This window comes from Pipistrellus hanaki (assembly GCF_964339955.1).
Source record: "Pipistrellus hanaki genome assembly, chromosome: 3".
In the NCBI taxonomy this organism is placed as follows: Eukaryota; Metazoa; Chordata; class Mammalia; order Chiroptera; family Vespertilionidae; genus Pipistrellus; species Pipistrellus hanaki.
This window is the reverse complement of record NC_140505.1, coordinates 160647919-160668108: the sequence shown is the minus strand read 5'-3', so window position 1 is coordinate 160668108 and position 20190 is coordinate 160647919. Positions and strand designations below refer to the sequence as shown.

General features: G+C 39.6%; 1 protein-coding gene across 15 annotated transcripts in view; it reads right to left on the bottom strand.

Moving 5' to 3' along the window:
- The window catches only part of ABCC9 (ATP binding cassette subfamily C member 9), a 133136-nt gene that overhangs the window by 101853 nt on the left and 11093 nt on the right, over positions 1–20190 (bottom strand). For 6 of the 15 annotated variants that reach the window (XM_084877157.1, XM_084877159.1, XM_084877161.1 and 3 more), the window contains exons 1-3: positions 6185–6549; positions 5734–5837; positions 2435–2596 (exon numbers count right to left, since the gene is read on the bottom strand). In XM_084877157.1, coding sequence (XP_084733283.1) covers positions 2435–2576 — 142 coding nt within the window. In that variant the 5' untranslated portion in view covers positions 2577–2596; positions 5734–5837; positions 6185–6549. Of the gene's footprint in view, positions 1–2434; positions 2597–5733; positions 5838–5950; positions 6551–20190 lie in introns of those variants that run through there. The other 9 variants (XM_084877148.1, XM_084877150.1, XM_084877152.1 and 6 more) reach the window with 4 other exon arrangements.

The following is a 20190-nucleotide window of genomic DNA, read 5'->3' as shown; positions in this document are numbered from 1 at the left end:
TTAGATGATGGGCACAGAATACATACAGATTATTTAGCATAGAAATGTACATTTGAAACCTATATAATCTTACTCATCAATGTCACACCAATATATTTAATAAAATAAATTTAAAAAATGAATTTTGTGCCTAAAATATTGCAGGAAGAAATTTCTTTATGAACAAATGGGATTCCTTGAAGCATTCTTTAAAAAGAAAATGGATTCATGTCTTCTTTGTTCCCAAATGAAATTATTATTAGATTATTAGTTACAGTTAACATGTTTTACTAGAATTTATGCCATAAAGTCTTACAGGCAAGCCCTGTGTCTTTTTGCAGCACTATAGTTTTCCTTATACTTGATACTACTTTGAGATTTATTTATGTTCTCTCACTAGCTAGCTCAAGTAGCCAATATTAGAGATAGTCTGCATTTTTCCCATTGACAATGTTCACTCCAGTTCCACTTGATTTAAATAACTTTGTGTTTGATGCTAGAAATGCAGATAGGAATAGGAATGTCATAATACTTACTCTAAAGATTGGATGTCAAAAAGAATTATTAATTATAGAATTGGATGTCCAAAAAAGAATTATTAATTATAGAATTGCACTTTAAAAAAAATATGTTTTAATTTGGACCACATGCCACTCATAATTGTCCTACAAATAATACCACATAAATGACTAGTATTCTATAAATGGCCACTATAGTCCCAATATATTGATTTGAAATATATTGTGTCAAAGAGTATGTTGGCCTTTGCATGACATGATATGCTTTAGTATAACAGAACTTCCCTTCCAGCTCCAAGAAGAGTTAATTGTTCTAGCAGGTTAATTCCCTGGAAAATTTGTTCCTATATCTGTAATTGGACTTATAATGTCATATATAGCAGTTCTCCCTTATCCTTGAGAGATACCTTCCAAGACTCCCAGTAGATGCATGAAACTGAGGATAGTACCAAATCATATATGTACTGTATTTTCCTATACATACCTATGATAAAGTTTAATTTATAAGTTGGAAAAACACCAGCTGAAACTGGTTTGGCTCAGTGGATAGAGCGTTGGCCTTCGGACTGAAAGGTCCTGGGTTCGATTCCGGTTAAGGGCATGTACCTTGGTTGCGGGCACATCCCCAGTAGGTGTGCAGGAGGCAGCTGATTGAGGTTTCTCTCTCATTGATGTTTCTAACTATCCCTCTCCCTTCCTCTCTGTAAAAAATCAATAAAATATTTTTTAAAAAAACACGCCAGATTAATAAAAATAGCTAATAATAAAATCAATTTTAACAGTACATTGTAATAAAAGTTAAGTGAATGTGTTCTTTTTTTTCTCTCTCAAAATATTTAATTGCTCTGTATTCACCTTTCCATTTAAAATAAGCATTTTATGACTTCTCTTTGACATATTTGAACTTTCCTACTACTCTTGCACTTTGGGGTCATCATTAAATAATTACTTGAACACAAGCACTGTGATGGTGTGATAGTCACTGAGGTGGCTAAGGAACCAATGGCTGTGGAGCATGGACATCATATGGACACACTGGACAAAAGGATGAACCACATCCCTGGTGGGACAGAATGGGATGACATGAGATGTCATCATGTTACTTAGAACAACATCCACTTAAAAATTATAAATTATTTATCTCTGGAATTTTCCGTTTAGTATTTTCTGAGTGCAGTTGACTGCAGGTAACTAAAATCGCAGAAAATGAAACTATAAATAAAGGGGACTATTGTAAAAATCCTTTATCTTAAGTTTGGCACATCTGTTTCACTGGATTATTCCAGTGAATATTCTAGGCAAATACTGTGTTTTAGTCATTTTCCATTCTCTTTACCTAACACAAAGTAAGACTCAACTAATGTTGTTTTTTAAAATATATTTCATTGATTTTTTACAGAGAGGAAGAGAGAGGAATAGAGAGTTAAAAACATCGATGAGAGAGAATCATTGATCAGCTGCCTCTTGCACACCCCCTACTGGGGATGCGCCCACAACCAAGGTACATGCCCCTGACCAGGATCGAACCTGAGCACTTTCAGTCCACAGGCCAACGCTCTATCCACTGAGCCAAACCGTTTTCAGCAACAAATGGTTTTGATTTATCTCATATCATTATCTTTTTCCTCTTCAAAAAAACACAAAAACTACTGCTGCTACTTGATGTCCATTTCTAAGATGGCATGTAAATTCTATTCTACCTACAGAATAGTAGGTAAAAATAAATAAATAAATAAATAAATAAATAAATAAATAAATAACTGGAACACAAAATACTTGCTTATGTTTTTGTTGTTGTTGTTGTTGTTGTTATTTTCTTACGGAGTTATATATCACTTCTCATCTTGGAGAAATTAGTCAACATTATACTAAATCTCAGCCATGAATAAGACCTTTTCATAAACATTAGGTGACGTAATAGGGAACAGAGTACTTACCAATAAACAAGATTGGGAAAGTGATGAACAACAGGAAGACATGAGGAACTAGGTTGAGGGCATCCACAAAGCAGGTGTTTTGTAAAACACCTCTGTCGATATTATATGAAGAAATGTTGTTGCCACAGAATGAAAGGCTCATTTCTTATTTTTTGTTTTACTCTAAAATGAAGATAAACAAGGAGAGCCTCTTATTATTAAATTTTCCACAATAAAATTATAGCCTTAAAAATGTGTTATCTTAAACCCTCAGAAAAACCATGCAAAGTTAGTAGAGTTATTCACAATTCACAGAGGAGGATACTGAGGTTCAGACTGGCTGAGTATCTTGCTAACCAGTAGAGTAGCTGGCATCCACACCCAGGTGTATGACTATAAACTATATTTGTCCAGTTGTATCACACAGCCTCCAATCTTCTTTTTTTTTTTTTTAAGAAAATAACTTACCTATTCCTATTAAAGTATGTAGCAGCTTAAGATTTTAGCCTCACTGGACTTTGTTTCTTTTCCACAATTATGTAAGCCTGGATTCTGAGCTACTAGATTAATTAGTAAAGGCTGGCAATGGCTTGAATGACTAAAATAATACTATTTTTCTCTTTCCATTCGTTGATTTTTTTTTAATCAATGATCACAAATAATATTTTTCCCTGGAAAAAAAATGTTACCTAGAAAAGATTGGCCACAGTAGGTAAATTATTGGAGAAACCAAATTTCAAGCAAAAGTTTTAAACAGCATTATATAAATAGAACAACTAGTTAGAAAGCCTATGTATTTACAATCTAGTAAAGCTTATTTGGAGTTCCTCTCACATATTATTTTTGATAAACCTTTTTTTGTTTTGATTAATCATTGTTCTCTAGTTGAGACTTTTTATATCTTTAAAAACTCATACTTAAAAAAACTCAAGATAAGGTTATATACATGGCAAATCTTTATCAATGATAAGATTCTAAGCTGGATAAAAGAATTAAAAATAACTTAAGCTCTTTAAAATAACAGGAAAACGGAAATTATGATTTATAATTATATTAGGTGTATTTCTGATAAAGATGAAAAAACAGAAAATAAAAAGTAAAAGTAGCCGAAACCAGTTTGGCTCAGTGGTAAAGCGTCAGTCTGCGGACTGAAGGGTCCCGGGTTCGATTCCGGTCAAGGGCATGTACCTTGGATGCGGGCACATCCCCGGTAGGGGGTGTGCAAGAGGCAACTGGTCGATGTTTCTCTCTCATTGATGTTTACAGCTCTCTATCTCTCTCCCTTCCTCTCTGTAAAAAATCAATAAAATATATTTTTTTTAAAAGTAATAGTAGCTAGTAATGAATTTTTAATAGACATCATAAATGAAAACTTTAAGAACACTCTAAATTGAAAGACATGTATAAACTGTTTATTTATTTCAGCTGGTTTTATAATTTTATCCAAAATGATAATATTCCAATTGGTCACATTTATAAACCTTGACATTTAATCATTACCACTGAGTCAGATGCTAAAGATGTAATCTGAACTTGCAAAACATACTTCATTAGCTCTAAGGATAACCTGTGTAGTATTTAATCAGTCTGAAAACCAACCAATTAAGTAACTTTTGGATAAAAGTGTGTGACTATGGAAAGAAATTATCAGAGAAGTACAACAACCTGAAAAAGTCAAAGAACATTTTCAGTCTTGTACCTGCTATCTGGGAGACTAGGCCATTAAGTAATTAGCTGTAAAAATACTTACAGAAGCTGATCCTGTGCTAGACAATAGGTATCCTGTAGTCTTAGACTGATAGCTACATCCATCCCAATAGTTCTTGGTATTACGTAAAGGTTATGGTGTAAAAGTCAGAGAAATATACACTAACATTATCACATGAAGGTGCATACTTCAGATTGATAAAGCAAAGGCTTTAGAATGCTTTCTTCCTTCTACCATAATCTCTAACCTCAGATTCCTCCTTGCTCCCAACCTGTTCACTATCTCTCATCACATCTCTCCTTTTGCCTTTTCACCTGCCTCCTCTTCCATCCTCTCCTTTTGAATGTGCAGGTGGCACATTCTAATTGCCAGACCCTATTACAACTCAACAGGGACATAAAGAAGGAAGGAATAAACTTATGGTAGATACATTGAAAATCATTGTGTTTAGCGTAAGAGTTTTTATTCAACCAGGATTTTCAACTAATTCTTAGATCTCCAAATATCATTCAAGGTTTCCCAGCAGAACCCAGGTTAAGTTAGAAAGAGTTTGAGAAGGGTACAAATTACTGCTCTTGATGGCTCAGTTCTGACCCCTGACATCTTTCAGCCCCGCCCTTTCTGGATCTGTCGGGTTCAGCTAAACACTGAGAGGCCCAGCATCAAGGAGGAAGGAGAGGAAAGAGAGAGCAGACAAGAAGGCATGACATTTCCCTCCTCACCAGCATAAACGCAGGGAAAGATGTTCAAGTAATTATTTAGGACAGCTGATAGAGTTAGAGAACTTGACTAAATGAACTTTAAAGACAAACATCTGAAGTGAAATTTTATTATAAGCATGGTCTGCAGAGAAAAAATAAAGTACTCCTAGATGACCAAACATGATTTCATATCAAGAATTCTACTCTCAGTATTCTTATTCTTTGAGGTGCATTCTATGAAGAACCACCCTCAGTAGTTAAAAATTTTGGATTTAGTTGACACGCATAATAAAGTAAGGGAAAACTAGTACTCTCTCTTGTTCATCCAGCAGAGAGTGTCAGTTCTAATGTAGTAGCAATCCCTGAGAATTTGACATGCTGGAAACACCTAAAGAAAACACACTAAAAGCAATATTAAAGCTTTCATTCTTATTTACACAATAACTCACTCTTTAGTTATTCAGAGATTAATTAAATTATGTTATGAGAAAGGAACGTAACATTTTAAATAATTGGCTTAGGACTTCATCCTTATCTAGGGCATTTTCAGGATCGGATCAACTAGTTATGAACACAAATGTAATACCGTCTTGAAGTTATTCAGACGATGGTTCATAAAACATGAGCTCAAATATGTCTGTCTGTTTATATATCTATCTATCTACCTGTCTGTCTATAAATGACAGATCTGAGTGGGAAAATCACCACACACACACACACACAAAAAAAAAAAAAAAAAATGACCACCGACTTCTGATTCACTGCCTGAACTGAACGCACGCACTGAAGTTCTATCCCAAACTAAAGCAAATGTTGGCACTGCTCCGCAGATAAGATTCCTTACACAGTCACGCCAATGGATTTTTTTTTTTCAAATCCCAAACTAAACAAATAAAGCAACAAATAAATACCTTGGGTATTCGCTTGCCACTGGCGCACTGGCGCTCGCTCCCTTCCACACACGGGCTTCCTACCCTGTCTTTAGGGATAAATTTCAAACCGGAAAGCAGAACTCCTAAAAACAAAGAATAACAGAAATGAAGCAGATCGCGAGCTACTTCGTGAAAACCACAGTAATTGTCTATAAGAGAGAGAGAGGGGGGAAAAATACTAATATTAACTCCTTACACTATCACTCCAGTGGGTTAAGAAGGAGCCGGGGGTTTTGCAAGAACCGCTGGAAACCTGATCCCCACGCCCTCTCTTCCCGGCGGGGCCCGCTCCCTGAGCCTAGAAATAGCCGCCGGGGAGGCAGAGCGCTGGAGGGTGCGCGGGCGCCTTTGGGTTGGCGCAAGAGGAGCTCCAACCCGACGGCTTACAACGTTAAAATGAAATTCATGTTGAAAACGTGGGCTCACTTACTCCGAAGGCAGGGTTTTCCTCCCCTCTCCGAAGCCCGCAGGGCGCCGCGGCGGAGTATTTTTAGGGTGGTGGGAGATCAGCTGCTGCCTCCTATCGGGTTTCTGAATTGCACAGACTGTTCTGGGCCGGGGCGGACGCTGCCGCTCGGAGGCAGGAAACTGGGCAGCAGCCCCGAGCGCAGCGCAGCGCTTGCGACTGGAGACCCTCCCCACCCCCGCTCCGGCCGCGGAGCCCGCTCGGGAGCCGCTGACTCGGGGCGCGCGGTGCCCAGATTTTTTTTCCCCTCCAAACACAAGGAATACGCGTCCCCCAGGCTTCCTCCGACACCGAAACTTGCACCGTGTGATGCAACGATCCACCGGAGTCTGGTTTTTACGCGTCAAAGTGCGCAAGGCATTCCCTTGCATTTTTCTCCCCTCCGGGCTCTGTTTGCGCGCCCTTTTCATGAATCACACAAGGAGGCAGATTTGGGGGGTTCACCATGTTGCGCCACTGAGCAGACCAGGGTAATGAAGGGCTCGTTCCAGGCAGGACAACCGACTGCCGGGGTGTATTGAGTGCGTGCGAAGGTTTTGCGGGAGGCAGGCAGGCTCCAGGGAAAGGATGGCCCCGGCACCTGGAAACCTCGGTGCCCCCTGCGGACCACGGGCCGCGCTACCCTCCTCCCAGCACCCCGAAGTGGGACTTGGATTCCCAGGGCTGCACACACAGTTCCCCCTAACCCGTGCTCCCCGCCGGAGTTAAGGAGATCGTGTATCCTTCGGAAGATAACGTGTGTAAATCACATGTTCCCCTAGACCACCTTCTGCAAGTAACACTCCTCATTTTCTCAGGGACCAGGGCTCAGAGGGCTGTTTTCAAGCAACTGTCCTAAATCTGGTCAATGATGGCCAGGCAGGCGGGCTGCTGCCTCTATGGCTCCCCGCGCGACCCCCTTACCCAAGGAGCGCCGCTCCAAGGCCAGACCACCCGGAGCTGGATCTCCTGGACCTGAACCCCCAACCCCGGCGGCCTCCTGGCCTCCCTGACTGCGGGCAGAGGCCGATTCCCGCCCTGCAAGCCCCCGGGGATTTCCTCGTGGGCGCCTCACTCTGGAAGGACACCGCGTTCCCAGATGGGTGACTGGCTTTGGTCAGCGACTGAGACTGGAACCCGTGGCCGCTAGGGGTCTGCAGGACGTTCGCGGGGCCATACCAGAGAGGGTCCTCAAGGCTCAGGCCCTGCGGCCTTTAAAAGCTTGGCAACTATCTGCATCCCCAGAGCTGTTTGGGGAGACACAGGTGCACAGGGAGAAAAGAGAGCGCTTCAAAGATTGGGGTACTGGAACTAGGGAGCTGCAAATAATCCCCAGATACAGGCTCTGAGTGTGACTACACAAAATCAAGTTGATTTTAAAAATATATATCATTATTAAGATTATTTGGAATGATAAATGCTTATTGTAGAACTTTGGAAGATATAGAAAAGTATAAGGAGGCCAATGAGCCCCCAAAGTTATAAAACTACTGAAAACATTGTTCTGTTTTAACAAAAAAAAAAACAAGCCATAGAGTACAGTGCTTAAAAGCATGGATGCAGAAGCTTGCCTGCTATCAAATCTTGTTATCCCACTTGTTATCTCAGAGACTCTGTATATCAGTTTCCTCAACTGTTCAATGGTATAATTTTTTAAAATGCTTTATAGGTTTGATGTGAGAGTAAATAATAAAATTCCTTTAAAGTGCTGAGAACATATCTGCCATTCAGTAAATGCTAGCATTTATGTTATGGTTATTTTTTTTTCTTTGTATGTTTTATATTGTTGGCAATCATAAAACAATTTATCTCATCACAGTATCTTTGAAAGCAATTATTTTCCGCCGGCATGGCTCAGTAGTTAGGTGTCCATCTACCAATCAGGAGGTCATGGTTCCATTCGTGCTCAGGGCACATGCCCAGGTTGCTGGATCCATCCCCAGTGGAGTGTGTGCAGGAGGCAACTGATCAATGATTCTCTCTCATCATTGATGTTTCTATTTCTCTCTCCTCTCCCTTACTTTCTAAAATCAATAAAAATGTATTTAAATTTTTTAAAATACTCCTCCTTTAAAAAATAAAATAAAATAAAAATTATTTCCCAATAGTATTTTTAAAACTTTATAGAAAATCATTTAAATGGTTGCATAGTATTCCCTTATGTGGCTATCTCAACATTTTAAACCCATCTTCCTGTTCTTAGGCAAAGAAATGCCAAATTTTCACTACCATATATAATTACCTGATAAATTATTTTTATAAATTTTTTTGTATCAGATAAATTCTTTAAGATACCATCTCTGAAAATTGATTACAGAGTCAAAAATGTAGGATATTCTTTTGTGGTCTGACTTCTTTGATTAAGCATGATATTTTTGAGATTCATCCATGTTGTTACATGTATCAGTAATTTATTCACTTTTATCACTGAGAATTTCATTATATGAATATGCCACAATTTGTTTACTTATATTTCTGTGGGTACATATTTGAATTATTTCAAGTTTTTGACATTGATAAATACAGCTGCCGGAGCTGACCAACAGATACTGAGCAATGGATGAGTGATTACTCTGACACAGGATTGCTATGAAAGAGAGGGCTAAGGGACTGCCTGGCTAAAGGAACCAGACAGCTTTGATTGCCTGCCACATCAGGCTTTTATTGTAACAGCAGTTTGAGATAAAGTTTATCTTTTAGATTCAATCAGTAGGGTAATAATCTTGGGGGGTACACATGTGTCTGCAGTGTCCTTTAAGCATGGACACCTAAAGATTAATCATAAAGATTCCGGTGAACACCCAAGGGTCTGCACATGCACAGACTTGTTTGGAAAGATCAAGGAACAATTAGGAGTGACCACCTTCGGCCAAACTCCCCTAAGTTGGAATTTTGATAAACAGGGTGGACCACCTTCAGCCCACTTCCCTTTTCAGAATCTCCTCCTTACAGACTTTCTAACCAAGTCTCCTACGCTTACCTACATACAGCTTCAATGGAAGTTTTGTAAATGTAGTTTTCATTTCTCTTGGGTAAATGCCAAGCAGTGGATTTGATGGGTTATATGGCAACTATACATAAACTTCACAGAAATTGTCAAAAAGTTCTCCATAGTGATTGAAACATTTTAAATTCCTTACAGAAAAATATGAGAGCTCCAGTTGCTCCAGGGTCTTGCTAATATTTAATATTGGAAATTTTAATTTTTTAAATTTCAATCCCTCTATTGGGTGATTGTAGTTTTAATTTACATCTCTCTTATGACTAAGGATTTTGAGCATAGATTTTTACGGGTTTATTGGTTATTCACATATCTTCTTGTGCTAGGCATAATTCTAAGATGACTCTCATGACCTTTCCTCCCAATGTTATTCCCATGATTACATTATGTTAAATAGAAAAATAAGTTTTTCCCAGTGTAAGTAGGGTTACAAATCAGTTGATTTTAAATAGGCAGACTATCCATGCAGCTTAATTTAATCACCTTTTAGAGCAGAACATTTTCTTTTACATATATAATTTTTATTGATTTAATGGTTTTATTGTATTTTTTGATTGAATAATTTTCGAGAGTGACATCAATTTGTTGTTTTACTTATTTATGGACTCATTTGTTGATTCTTGTATGAGTCCTTACTGGGTATTGAACCCACAATCTTGGCAAATCCAGATGATGCTCTCACCAACAGAGATACCAGGCCAGGGCATTTTCTGAGACTGGTAGTAAAAGAGAAAGCAGACATAGCTAACGAATAAGATGGATTTAATATGAGGAAGGGTGTCTATTGTTCATATGAAAAGGACCACAGAATAAAGACTTGAGAATGGCCCTAAGAAGCTGAGCACCATCCCCAGTCAATAGTCAACAAAAAATGGGGACTTCATTCTTACAACCATGAGGAATTGAATTGTGACAAAAAACTGAATGAGCTTGGAAGTGCATTATTTCTCCAAAGACTCCAAATAAGAACCCAGTCAAACAAGCTTCTTGAAAGACACTAACCAAAGTACCTAGTTGAGCCTACCTGGACTTCTGGCCTTCAGAAATGTAATATAATAAATGGGTATTTTATAAGGCATTTAGTGATATATTATGGCACAAAAGAAAATGAATGCACTTCTTTCATGAAGTGTCTGTTCAAACTTTTACCCATTTTGTTTGAGTTGCTTGTTATTAAAATATATACAACTAGAGGCCTGGTGCACGAAATTCATGTCCCTCAGCCCAACCTGCACCCTCTCCAATCTGGGACCCCTTGAGGGATGTCCGACTGCCCATTTAGACCCGGTAGGATCAGGCCTAAATGGGGAGTCGGACATCCCACAATCCAGGACTGCTAGCTCCTAACTGCTCACTCACCTACCTGTCTTCCTGATTGCCCCTAACTGCTTCTTCCTGCCAGCCTGATCACCCCTAACTGCTCCCCTGCCAGCCTGATTGCCCCTGACCACCTTCCACTGCAGGCCTGGTCACCCCTAACTGCCCACCCCTGTAGGCCCAGTCACCCCCAACTTGCCTTCTCTGCCAGCCTGGTCACCCTTAACTGCTTTCCCCTGCAGGGTTGATTGCCCCCAACTGCCCTCCTTTGAGGCCTGGTCCCTCCCACCTGCCCTCCCTTGCTGGCCATCTTGTGGTGGCCATCTTGTGTCCACATGGAGCAGCCATCTTGTGTTGGAGTGATGGTAAATTTGCATATTACTCTTTTATTAGATAGGATAGAGGCCTAGTGCACGGGTGGGGGCCAGATGGTTTTCCCTGAAGGGTGTCCCAGATCAGGGTTCCCTGGGGCCATGGGGTTGCCTTGGCCAGGGACCTGTGGTGATTTGCAGTCTGGCCATGCCCCTTGGTGACCCAAGCAGAGGCCCTGGTATCTGGGATTTATTTATCTTATAATTGAAACTTTGTAGCCTTGTGCAGAGGCCAGGGCAGGCCAGGGTGGGCAGAAAGTTTGGCTTCCTCCATCGCCAGGGAAACCCAAGCCTCCTGCTCTCTCTATCCCCATGGCTGCTGCCATTTTTTTTGAGATTTATTTATCTTCTATAATTAAAACTTTGTAGCCTTGAGCAGAGGCCAGGGCAGGAGAAAAGTTTGGCTTCTCCCATCGCCACAGTTCTAGAGGCTTGAAGTTTAAGATCATGGTGCCATCATGGTCAAGCAGGGGCTCTCTCCTGGGTCACAGATTTTGTGTGTGTGTGTGTGTGTGTGTGTGTGTGTCCTCACATCGCAGAGTGTTTAGGTGTCCCTCTAGAGTCTCTTTTCATAAGGTAATTAACCCTATTCATAAAGACCCCACCTTCATGACCTAATCACTTCCTAAAGGTCCCACTTACTAATACCATCACCTTTGGAGGTTAGGATTTCAACAAATGAATTTTTTTTTTGAGGGGGGGGGGACACAAACATTTAGACAATAGCACAGTCTTAAGGCAATTTTCTCCTACATCTTCTAGAAATATAAATTGTGGGTGCAGTTTTTATGTTTGGGTGTAGGTTCTATTTTGGATTTAATTTTGTGTATGGCATGAGATAGAGATTGAAGTTCGCAGGGGGCTTTGAGAAGATTTTTTGTTTATTTTTTTGTCAATGTCTTCATTCAGTATTGATATTAGGATTTTGTTGGCCTCATAAAACGAATTTGGAAATATTTCCCTCCTCTGTTTTCTGGGGGGAAAAATGATAAGATTATTATTTTTCTCAAATGTGTATTTGGAATTTTCCTTATAAATGGCTTTTATTTAAGAACTTAATTTCTTTTTTTAATATATATTATTGATTTTTTTACAGAGAGGAAGAGAGAGGGATAGAGAGTTAGAAACATCTATGAAAGAGAGACATCGATCAGCTGCCTCTTGCACACTCCCTACTGGGGATATGCCCACAACCAAGGTACATGCCCTTGACCAGAATTGAACCTGGGACCTTTCAATCCACAGGCCAATGCTCTATCCACTGAGCCAAACCGGTTTCTACAAGAACTTAATTTCTTGACAAGATATAGTGGTACACAAATTTTCTCTTTTCTCTTTCTTCTTGTGTTAGTGTAGATAATCTGTTCTTTGAAAGGAATAATTAAGTTTTAAGTGTCTTGACATGGAGCTGTTCAAACTATTTCCTTAGTATCTTGATGTCTTATAGGATTTTTATTGATATCCCCTCTTTCATTCTTAATCTTGATAGTTTGCATTGTCTCCTGTGTTTTATTGATCAGTATCGCTTGAGAATCGTCCGTTTTATTTAGCTTAAAAATGATTTTTATTGACTTTATACTTTCTAATTTTCTCTGAAATTTCCTCTTTGACTCACTGTTTACTTAAAATTGGTTTATTTACCAATTATTTGGAGATTATCCAGATATCTTTTTAAAGGAGATTTATTTAGGTATAGTTTATATACAGCAAAATTTAACTTTTAAAGCTTACAGTTCTATGAGTTTTGACAAACATATACTGCACCACAGCCAAGATACAGAATTTTTCATCATCAGCTGAAGTTGAGGAAGAATGAGGCTCAAAAAGTCTCCCAAGCACTAAGAACATCATGTGCAGAAGAAACTCAGAAGCTGATAAGGCTTCCCAAGCTTGAAAAACTCTAAGTAGCTTCATGTGGAATAAATAGATGAAGATACAGTGAGTTGGAAGGGTTGCTAGACACTGGTTTGTGATAAGGATTTATTTCAAGCTAAACAATGTGAGGTTTTTTCCCAGGTTTCCTAAGCATGCATGAAATTCTATGACCAGATCCCTACTCTAAAAAAATCTCTCTGTAGGCAATGTGGAAGACAGATTGGTATGGATGAGATGGAAATAGGGATGCAAAACAAGTGAGAGATGGTGAGAGCCTAAATTGCCACTGTCACAGTGGGACAGAGAACAGAACACTCTTGGAAGAATAATGCACCAGACAGTTCTTAATTGCCAAATGTTGCCTCCTCTTTTAGTCTTAATCCTGCCTGGCTTCTCTCTACCACTTTGACACTCTTAATTGTCTTCCTTTTTGAAAGTTTACTTCCTTTGTTTTAACACATCAAACTCTTCTTTCTGAGAAGGCGAAAAAGGGCTAATTCCAATGTAACCCTGATATTTGGGGGATAGTGATCTGAATCCCTGCCAGCAGCTCCAGTGTACATTCTTTTTTTTAATTTTTAAATATATTTTATTGATTTTGTACAGAGAGGAAGGGAGAGAGATAGTTAGAAACATCGATGAGAGAGAGTCATCGATCAGCTGCCTCTTGCACACCCCCTACTGGGGATATGCCTGCAACCAAGGTACAAGCCCTTGACCAGAATCAAACCCGATTCCCTTCAGTCCCCAAGCAGACGCTCTATCTATTGAGCCAAACTGGTTTCGGCCAGTGTACATTCTTGATAACTTATAATTAAGTCACTACCTCCTTCCCAGATACTGATTTTGCAGAAACGGTTACAGAGGCCATAAAACTGTGAATAGTGCACTGCCCCGGCGGGAGGGTTATTAATGCTGGTGCCAGGCCAGACCATCAGATATGGCCTGGAGACCCCCAACACCTGGGGGCCTTCTTGCAAGGCCCGCAAAAAGGACCAGAAGCATAATCCATATTTGCGGGACAAAGACCACAGGGAGATATAAAGGAAAGCCCCACTCAGATTTGAAAGGTTGTTCCCTGAGTCCGCCAGTGTATTTAACAGTGTCCCTCCTCTTCTTTGAAGGGTCCTTGGTTTTCTTTGGTCTTCTGCAATACTTGTAGTAGTTTACTTTTCCTCAGTCCCCTACAGAGACTCCTTCACTACTTATTCCCTACATTTAGTTGCTACTTTAGGTTCTCTTCCTTCATCACCTCCTATATTCTATAGAAGAGAACTTATTCATCTTCATGGCCCTGAAACAGGAATTTTTAGGGGTGAAAGACTGGTTTTATGAAATTTTAGAAATTTTAGAAGTCAAGGGGACCATGAAAGAAGTACAGGGATGCAAATCAGCAGAAGGTATATTTCCATAGAATAGGGAAACTGAAAAGCTGCAACAGGTACATTTCCATAGAATGAGGGAGCTGGGAACAGCAAAAGGTCTTTATTTATAAAATAAAGGGAAGGAAGCTCTTCATCCAGAAGAAGAAGAAGAAAGCCCAAAGGGAATAGGAAAACAATAAGAAAGGAGGGGGGAGTTCCTATAGTAACCAGTCTCAGTGAATAGTAACCAATCAGAGGGGATATCAAGGCACCAGGATCTGCAGCCTTTATAAGCCACAGGGAAAAGGAACTCAGTGGGACCCTTTCCCATTCCTCACGTGGGAGTCCATTCTGTGGGAGTCTGTACTTGTTCTTCAATAAATATCCACCTTTGCTATACTACCCTCTATCTGTGGATTCATTCTTCGACTCCGGTGGACAAAGAATCCGGGTTCCAGTCCAGGGGAACACAACGTGTTCAAGTCCAAAAATTCCATCTCAGTGTAATTGCTTTCCCTTTGTGAATTCTGTTTTATTTATTTTTCTTAAAACTTGCTTTAATCTTGAATATGTTTCAATTTTTTTTCTTTTCTTTCATTTTTTTTATTAAGGTATTATATGTGTACATATCTTATCAATTCCCCCCCATACATGCCCTCCCTCCCCAGAGTTTTACATACATTTGTTATGCTTATATGCATACATACAAGTCCTTAGGTTGATCTCTTATTGCCCCCATATCTCCCTACCCTCCCCACTGTAATTTGACAGTCTGTTTGTTGCTTTACTCTCTCTGTATCTATCTTTTTGTTCATCAGTTTATAATGTTCCTTATTATCCATAAATGAGTGAGATCATGTGGGTTTTTCTTTCATTGAGTGGCTTATTTCACTCAGCATAATGTTCTCCAATTCCATCCAGGTAGCTGCAAATGATAAGATTTCCTTCTTTTTTATGGCAGCATAGTATTTCATTGTGTAGATGTACCATAGTTTTTTGATCCAATCATCTGCTGATGGGCACCTAGGCTGTTTCCAAATTCTAGCTATTGTGTAAATTGTGCTGCTATGAACATAGGGGTGGATATATCCTTTCTGATTGGTGTTTCTAGTTTCTTAGCATATATTCCTAGGAATGGGATTACTGGGTCAAATGGGAGTTCCATTTTCAGTTTTTTGAGGAAACTCCATACTGTCTCCACAGTGGTTGCACCAGTCTGCATTCCCACCAGCAGTGCATGAGGGTTCCTTTTTCTCCGCATCTTCGCCAGCACTTGTCGCTTGTTTTGTTTCAATTCTTAATAAGTTAGTAGGCAGAATTCTAGAATTAATTTATCATTAATGCTATTTAGTATGTGAGATTTGTTCATAACCTAGAGAGCATATTTAAATATGTCTAACTAACATTTTTCTGGATTCACCTACCAGTGGGTTGGCAAACTCATTAGTCAACAGAGCCAAATATCAACAGTACAACAATTGAAATTTCTTTTGAGAGCCAATTTTTTTAAACTTAGACTTCTTCTAACGCCACTTCTTCAAAAACAGACTCGCCCAGGCCGTGGTATTTTGTGGAAGAGCCACACTCAAGGGGCCAAAGAGCCACATGTGGCTCACGAGCCAGTTTTCCGACCACGGACCTAGGCAGTTAATGCACAACTTACTTAACAAAGGAGATATGCTCTGGAAAAAACGCTTCCTTAGGTGATTCTGCCGTCATTCAAATGTCATAGAGTGCACTTCCACAAGCCTGGATGGTAAGGTATAGCCTACTATTGTAATTGTACGGACTATACTTTCATAGGACTGAGAGCACAGTGGGTTTGTTTGCAACAGCATCACCACAAAAACATGAATAATTGCGTGTCAGCCCTGATATTTGGCTTCTCTCTTTGTAATGCAAAGGTATGACTTAAGCTCTGAATTATGAGGAATTAAAAGAGACATCCTCTTAAAACCAGGGGCTATCTCTGTCTCTAATAAACACATCGCCAGTCACTGGACCAGACAAGAGCCTGACTGCCTCCCCCTACCGAGGCTCCTTTGTTTAAAATCTTGATTGATTTCTTTAACTGACCATTTGGACCAGTTGTTTTTCCTCTCCTGGCACTTCAGATTCCCACTCTTATGTTTGAAATTCAGCAATAAAGAGTAAGCCCTTGCCTGGCCAATGTGGCTCAGTGTTTGAGCATTGATCCATGAACTCAAAGATCACCGGTTTGATTCCCTGTCAGGGCACATGCCCGGGGTTGCAGGCTCAATCCCCAGGAGGGGACCTGCAGGAGGCAGCTGATGGATGTTTCTAATTTCTCTATCCCTCTTCCTTCCTCTTTCTCTAAAATCAATAAAATGTTTTTTTTTGTTGTTGTTGTTGTTTTAAAGCCAGCCCTTAAAATTCTAGGCCCCCATTCTCAGCCCCAATGAAAGCAGAATCTTGGGCCTGTCCATCCTCTCCTCATTGCTGCGTGCTTCCTAGCGTGCATATGCTCCTGGGAATATCAGTAGACTTTTTTTTTTTCTTCAATGTTTCCTGGTAGTTAGTTAGGTCGGTCCAGTTGTTTGTAACCTTAGGTAAAAAGGGGGAGCTGTGAATGGCTCAGTTATTTGTGAGTGCCCTCAGTTATTTGTAGAAAACAACATTACAGTGGGCAAACTGAAACCTGCTCAAAACAGTAATGCTTTGGACTATGTTTGCCCCCACATCATTAGGCAACAGGACTTTTTTCAGCTCTATTATATCTTCATGAACCTATCAGTTTAATCCAAAGAAGTCCACATAGATCTAAATTTCTTGTAAGTTATTTCAACTTAAAAATACATACAAATTTAGTACTTTACACTGTCACATCACCATTAACAAACCATATCCATTCTCTAAATCAGTATGCTCCTGCATCTGATATTTTGTCTGAATTCAATGAATATTTGTTGAATGACTATACAATAGATCTAAATTGACATTAATGGGGGAAAATATATCTTCCCAGATCTTCGAGTAAAACAATGCACTAGGCCGAAACCGGTTTGGCTCAGTGGATAGAGCCTCAGCCTGTGGACGGAAAGGTCCCGGGTGCGATTCCAGTCAAGGGCATGTGCCTGGGTTGCGGGCACATCCCCAGTAGGGGGTGTGCAAGAGGCAGCTGATCAATGATTCTCTCATTGATGTTTCTGACTCTCTATCCCTCTCCTTTCCTCTCTGTAAAAAAATCAATAAAATATATATTTTTTAAAAATGCTCTAGGAATATGCCCCATTGTTATTGGTGGAAGTGGAGTTCTTAGGATACCTCGAGGAAAATAATTTCTTGAAGGTCCCACAGGAGGATAAGGTTTCATGGAAAGCTTTATTGATGATGTAAAATTAAGGGGGTTTCCCTCCACGGTCCCAACTCTGTTCATTTAGCCATGGAAAAAGCCCAATCTTGTCTTGAACAGGGCCAGAATTAAGGCCACTGTCCGGAATTTTTGCTTCATATTAAAGTCCAGTGTAGTTTAGTATGTGGCTAGCTTAGCTTGTGTTCCCAACTGCAGTCCATTGTGTGTGGGATCCACGTGGCTTGGGCTATGCGGTTGCTTAAAGCCACAGAACTGTGAAGAGTGAACAGGTGAGTGCAGATCATAGAGATAGAGAGTGAGAGGGAACAAGAACAAGTGTGCAAGACAAAGGGAACTCTTTGTCTGTGGATTTTAAACAGGAAATGTCCAAGATTTCACATGCTTGCAATGGCTCTATCCTCTATCATCTTTTCCCCAGGCTAGACTGGCAGGCAAGCACCCTATGTCATCCTGACTTCACTCTACATGTGCTCATTTCCCCCTTTGTTTTATCCCCTCCCCCAGTGATCTGTAGTGATGGGCCAGTGGCTCCCTAGAGAGCTTGAAGCTGTACCTTCCTGATGAAGCTGCCCAGATGACTATGCTTATAATGTCTGGCCTTCTCTTTGCTTTCTTTTATTATTATTAATAACTAGCTAATTGTGACAATAACATAATGGTCACTATGTCATGTCAAGTGTGTAATTCACATATCCCAGTTTGAGAAACATGGTGGTGTAATGGTCTCACAAATACTTCTAAATACAAATAATGATGCTAAACCACGGTGCCAAATACAGCTCTTGGGCTAAGGTAATTATAATTTAATTTCCATCTTTATTTTCTTGTTGAGTTAGCCATGGACTAATGAAATCACTGACTCAACAGTCAAGTCCCAACTTGCCACCCAATAGGGTTTTTTTTTTTTTTTTTTTTTTTTTTTGTGTGTGTGTGTGTGTGTGTGTGTGTGTGTGTGTGTTTATTGCCTCTCTTCTCTCTGCAGATTGTTTTTGCTTTCTTTGTCCCAACTCTGTGAAGTAAAAAGCTAAAGCAATCATCCTCATCATGTAGGTAATAAGTAAAGGAATTGGGGGAAAATACAATTATATAGATAATTTGCCTGGAAAAAAAAAACACAATAGAAAACTTCGTTACCTTCACTAGCCTATCTTGGAGGTGCAAGGAAGGATTCACTTCTCGGTTTGTGAAAAGTAACAATAATAACAAGCAAGTTGAGTAATTATTATGTGTCATGTACCAGGATAAGCATGTTATTCAACCTCACTGTTATTCAATCCACTAAGTATTTAACACTTCCTTCAATGTTGATAAATTAATAGTAGAATACTTATATTTCTTGTCACTCCCACCATCAACCCAGTGGTGCTGAGAATGCAACCAGAATTTTCCCCTTTGCCCTTGAGAACACTACAGAGTGGATTGCTTCATAATTGCAATAAGAGTTAGACAAAATTTTGGAGGGTAGTAGGGAAATCCTAGAATATTGATATTTATCATGAAAAAATTCTCCATATTTTTAGAACTTTAACAAAATCTAAATCTATATATACATATAGATTTGTGTGTGTGTGTGTCTGTGTGTGTATTACTAGGGTGCCCTATCAGCATAATAAAAATTTAAACTATAGTATATTCATTCTCTCTCTCTTTCTCCACTTCTCAACTAGGCCCAGTTCCTAATTCTCTGTTTAATTTCATTGGTAACTCAGACTTGAGGCATTGAAGGGATCTTGAACTCATTGCTCAGTTTCAGTTATTAATTAATTTATGTTATATTTAGCAATAACTTCCATCTGCCTTTTTCTTTTCTCTCTGTCTCCCTTCTCTCTTAGAGACTCATTAGTTATTGTATCAGCCTCTTAATTGGTCTCTTTCTGCCTATATCATTCAACATGTGCATATTATATTCATCTTCCTAAAACGCATCTTCAGTCACCTCATTGCCACATTCACCCAACTTTCATGACTCACTGTCATTTAAAGTCCTCACCAGGCTTTGTCTTTAACCCTTTGTATTCCAACCGAATTCTACTGCTTTCAACTCCAGTGCACACCCTGCTCTTTCCACCTTATCACCTTGCCTTTGTTCGTCCAGCTGCTAAATAATCTCTTTTCTTTTTCCTTTCTGAATCCTGTCTGTCCTCTTTCCTAACACCCCACTTTCTGCAGCACCCAACTGTGGATCTAACTGCCACATAATAAATATCAAATTGATTACTATAGCCCTTTCTTTCTGTAATTGTAGTTGTAACAATTCCTTTTACATGGCTTCTGCAGTGTTTCCCCAGCATAGCATAGGCTCCAGTTCTAGTCAGCATACTCCTATCCAAATCAAGACCCAGCCAGCTCATTCCTCCTCAAATCAAGAGAACTTAGAAGGCAGCAGTCTTAGGAGCTGCTTCTCTTTTCCTTCTCTCTGCAAATACAAAGCCTAGATTTCCTAAAGAACAAATGAAGAAAGGCCAGTGGAGTCTCATCATCAAGTAGTCTTCTATGATCTTTTAAATCATCTCTTTACTCTCACTAACCCACTGCAACCTTCATTGAGAATTTTATATTCTCCTGCCCTAAGTCTTTTTAAAATCAGAACAGAGATACAAGTAAAGAGAAACACAGAAGCTAAGAGCAATGAGCTGAGTTCTTTGAGAGATACCATGAGGACACTTGTAGATGTGAGCCAATATGATTTTGGGTCAGGTATATTGTTTTTCAAGCAGTGAACTTTGTTC